Below are 4,949 nucleotides of genomic sequence, written 5' to 3'. Positions count from 1 at the left end.
GGAAGTGCTTACAAAATATTAAGTTTATGAAATCTACCCCCCATTTTTCTTACTTTCAAGAATCTACATTAAATCTTCATCTACCTCCAGTAACAAAAAGGCAACTTTGAATGCATGCTCACTTTTTGGTATAATATTTATTTAATAATTAATTTGTTTTGTTGGAAAGGTTATGTTTATTGTTATGCGATCTACTTATTTTATTTATTTATTTACCTTTTTAATGTTTCTATCTCTCTTTCTCTGTCTTGAAATGTAATTGCTATGTATCGTGCAAGTGTTTAATAAAATAAAATAAAAAATGCATAGAAAAATTCGATTTTATGGAATTAGTTGACATTAAAATTTAATTTTGCATTGTAATTATATTTTATTTATTTTATTAATGCAATTAATTATTTTAATATGTTTCATTTAAATACATTTTGTTTTATTTTAACTGAACGCGTACATCTTCAGTTTCAGTTATAGTTTATTACGTTTATAATGAACATTATGATTGGACATTTTTTATTTTATTGCAATTCTTAAAACATACAAGCGCAATAACATCAAACAAATACAATAACAACCAAAAAAGTAGGGAAAGCAATAAGAAAATCACAAGTAAAAATGTATTTAAGGCTTTAAAATCGCTTTGTTATCTCTTGTTTCTTTTAATGTGTACAGGTAATTAACTATTTCTATTTTAAAATGAGTAAAATTATGTTTTTTCACTTCCCATTTACATCTGTGGATAAATAATTTTCCATATATGAGTAAATTCACAATATGCTAAATTTTGAAGTCAACAGTATATAAACAATAAAACATCCTTTGGAAAATCTGACATTGCATCACATTCAGAATAGTTTCGATTCTTCACATTTCCTGACGAGGACTGACGTTTGCTGAAGGACGCCTCTGATTGGTTCAAACGGCTAAACACCGGAAGCGGAAGTCTGAGGCAGGAGAGGTTCTCCGTCTGATGCAGGAAGCAGACGGACTATTGTTTATGTTTTTACTGGAAATCAACAATAAAACACGCGAAAATGTCTTCGATATAGCGGCGATCAGCTGAAACTGAACACATGATATATTTGTTTCATGAAGTTGTTTTATATTTGAGAAGGTTTTAAAGGGTTTTGTGTGTGTTGTGAAGGTGGAAGGCCAGTTCATGTCATAAATGATCAAATCTGATTAAAAACTAAGCAAACAGGTAAATATACTCTACACTTGTTTCTAAATACAGATATACCATTCATCTTTTGTTATATAACAGGAAGAGTTTCTGTTATTAAGTGTGTATGTTTATTCTGACCAATAATTATAATTAGTTAACATAATACTGATTAAAAGTTGGAAACAGGCAGGTTAATCATCTGTATTATCATTAGTGTCTGCCTAACAATAGTTTACTATAATTAATAATAAAATAAGTAGTTTCATTGCTAAAAATAAGTCACTTTTGGATAAAACATCTGCTAAATACATAGATGTAAATAATTATTCACTTTTAATATTATTATTTGCTTTACTTAATTGATTAGAAGGGTTTTACTGCTTTAATGATCTATAATTTACATAATCGATCAATAATTTTCTTAACATAGTACACATTTTCTCTTTCTGTTCCAGTCAGTTTGTAGTAATTACTATTAATTAAACCACACTTAGTCTCATGTTTTGCTCCAGATTACTGTAACATGATTTTAATTTAATTTATTTATTATTTTTTCATCTGTAGTGCCCGGCGGAGGTAAATCCCCAGATCTGTCCACTTTCGCTCCAGTATATTTGAGATTTAGTGTTTTAATCAAGGGTTTTCAGAGCTTTTGAGAGCATGTACGCACCCCCGGGAGCTGCTGCGCCGACAAACCGGAGGAGGAGAGGTGGAACGGCTCTACCCAAACAACCAGAGCGGAGTTTAGCATCCGCGCTGCCCGGGGCGCTTTCCATCACGGCACTCTGTACGGCCCTGGCAGAGCCAGCCTGGCTCCGCGTCCATGGAGGAACCTGCCCCAAACAGGAGCTCGGTGTCGCAGACGTCCTGGGATATATAGATGACAAACTCATTGAGGGTCAGTATCCCAAACTGAGATAGTTTGGGATCTGTAAGGTTTTTGAAAGAAGTCTCTTCTGCTCTCCAAGGCTGCATTCATTTGATCAAAAAAATACAACAATATTAGTAATATTGGTAAATTTAAAACACCCATCCTCTTTTTGAATGTATTTTAAAATGTAATTTATTCCTGTGATCAAAGCTGAATTTTCAGCATCATTCCTCCAGTCTTCAGTGTCACATGATTCTTCAGAAATCATTCTAATATACTGATTTGCTTAAGAAACATTATTTTGCTGCTTAAGAAACTTATTATTAGTCGAAGTTGAAAACAGCTGTGCTACTTATATTATTGTGAAAACCGCAAACTTTTTGAACGGTAGTGTGCATGGATTACAATTTGAAGTTGAAATTGAGTTCTCCTTGCACTTTTTATGATGAACTGTTTTGTTCATTCTCTCTCACAGATTACTGTATCAACTCTCAGTCCATCCTGCTCTTGCGGGTCATTGCTGCTTTCTGTTTCTTGGGCATTCTGTGTAGCCTCACGGCATTTCTGTTGGATGTCTTTGGACCCAAACACCCAGCCCTCAAGATCACACGCAGATATGCTTTCGCTCACATCCTCACAGGTACGCATTCATGAAGGATTTACTTCTTAATATAAATAGTTATTTTTTTGTAGCATTAAATTCATCCAAAAATGAAAATGCTGTCATCATTTACTCACCCTCATGTAGTTCTAAAACTATTAGACTATAATTAATAAAACCTGAGAGGTTTCTGTTCTTCTATTGAAGGTCCTGGTCACCAAAAGTAAAAAAAATTCTAAAAGGTCATAAAGGAATAATGAAATTTGCGGTGTTCCTGATCAAAATTGACCAGCCTACAAAACATTTCTTATAAATCTCTCATTATGCTATATTATTACCAAATCTTGGATTCAGTCTTTTTGTCAACTTGTTTTTTTCCAACTAGTTTCAATTATTAATAAGTTTTGTATTTTATTTTGGAGCTTATGCACCTCGGTTTTTAAGTGAACATTGCCAAAATTATCCACAAAAGAAGCTTTTTTTTCACTCAAAAACTGAGGCGCATAAGCTCAGATCAATGAGGCCTAAGATCAGTCAGTTCCAAGAAGAAATACCTAACGTGTGCTAATTGAAAGAAAACGAGCTGACAAAAAGATCAAATTCAAGATTTGATGATAACATAGTGTAATGAGTGAGAGGCTATACAAGCAATTTTTGATGGGAACACTAAATTCGGTAAAGGATTTTCAGCATAAAGTTAGTTTTTTGAGGTGAACTGTTCCATTAATGTCTTCACGACTCTGTATTGCAGTGCTCCAGTGTGCTACAGTGATCGGCTTCTGCTACTGGGCTTCGGAACTGATTCTGTCCCTGCAGCAGCAGCACAAGAAGTACCACGGCTCACTCATCTACGTCACTTTTGCCATCAGCTTCTACCTGGTGGCCGGTGCAGGCGGAGCCTCCATTTTAGCCACGGCGGCCAACCTGCTCCGTCATTACCCCACCGAGGAGGAGGAACAGGCCCTGGAGCTCCTCTCAGAGATGGAGGAGAACAGTGAAACATACCCAGTTGACTACGACATTGCCAACCAATTCCAGCCTCCGCCGGCCTACACACCCTGATCGCCAACCGCCATCGCCCCACATGTTCTCTGCCCAATGCCACACCTTTGGCCTTCAGATAAAGCAATGATGTTCAGATTTTAGATGCGCCATCAAGAATGAATATGTATTATTTAGTATTCCAGATCGTGCAGAATGCTCATATCCATGCACACATTTAAATGAGCGTTTTATTTTGGCAGACAGAGCTTGCGTGCATGGAAGAAATCAAAGAGAATAATTATGGCATTGCTTGTAGAATTCCATTCGAATTAATCTTGCAGTAGTTTGCATGTATCTGGCAATAAAAACCCACACAGATTTATAAAACAGAGTATTTTTTGGCACGCTTTATTCTTGATTAAAGACTTGAAGGGTGCAAAGCATCTCAGCATCATGCTTGTTGAAGATGCATTTAACCGGCAGCCTCTTTGGTGTACTAAACTGTGGAGAATTAGTCAAATTTATTTCCAAAGGCATCTTTTTCTGTTTCATCAAAGGTTTATCATGTTTTCCATTTGAAATGTTGAGCTGCACTTTCAGATTTTGTTCCTGTTTTTCATTTGGAATTTTTTTTTCGTCATGCTATCAAAGTATACTTTTATTTATTTTATTTTAATTAATCAGTAGTCTACAGATACTGCCATATCTGCACGCTTCCGGATTCATCCCATTGCATTAAAAAACCCAACAATTTTTAATCAGTTATTGTAATATTATTTTAACACACATATAGCCACAAATACCCAAGATGGATGGATAAATGATTTATTATCCAGTTGAAACAGACTCTCAAAGAAACTAGAAAGCAGTTATTTTATGTACCTGCAATTTGGAGGCTTTCAGGTTTGCCAACATCACATTGTGAGTATGTTGTATATTAATTGGATTTGTTTTTTTTAGTGAAATTGTGTTTGCTGTGTTTTGATAGTAATAGTGTGAGCTATGAACAAGTCTTAACACATCCGATCATGATTGTATCCACGATTCACTTGTCTTGCTTTTGCTCTGATCTGATTATTTTTGATAAAATCACTGCATGACATTTGATACTGCACTTGTGTTGCATAAATGGACTGTAATTGTTCAGATTTCACACATGCTGTTCACTTTTGCATACAGTTCTGATTGTTTTTCTAGTAATCTGGTGGTTTTGTGTTCTAGTTGATTTCACATTTCCTTTGTGTTTCATTTGAAATACGTTTACTGAGAAAATAAAGAAGAAGCAAAAAAAATGGAGTCGATGTGCGTGAGTTTTTCCTCAATGCGCGTGC

The 4,949-nt window shown here is 35.0% G+C and overlaps 1 protein-coding gene across 1 annotated transcript; it reads left to right on the top strand.

Moving 5' to 3' along the window:
• Nucleotides 1–924: 924 nt before the first annotated feature.
• LOC306849227 (transmembrane protein 127-like) lies at nt 925–4,914 on the top strand. Its single transcript, XM_079384114.1, has 4 exons — nt 925–1,198; nt 1,727–2,060; nt 2,509–2,673; nt 3,386–4,914. The coding sequence occupies exons 2-4, from the start codon at nt 1,823–1,825 to the stop codon at nt 3,694–3,696; spliced, it is 714 nt and encodes a 237-aa protein (XP_079240240.1). The 5' UTR covers nt 925–1,198; nt 1,727–1,822; the 3' UTR covers nt 3,697–4,914.
• The last annotated feature ends 35 nt before the right edge of the window (nt 4,915–4,949 follow it).

The sequence above is a fragment of the Barbus barbus genome (genome assembly GCF_936440315.1).
Source record: "Barbus barbus genome assembly, chromosome: 29".
Lineage (NCBI taxonomy): Eukaryota > Metazoa > Chordata > Actinopteri > Cypriniformes > Cyprinidae > Barbus > Barbus barbus.
The sequence above is the reverse complement of the archived record's forward strand: the minus strand, read 5'-3'. Positions and strand labels throughout refer to the sequence as shown.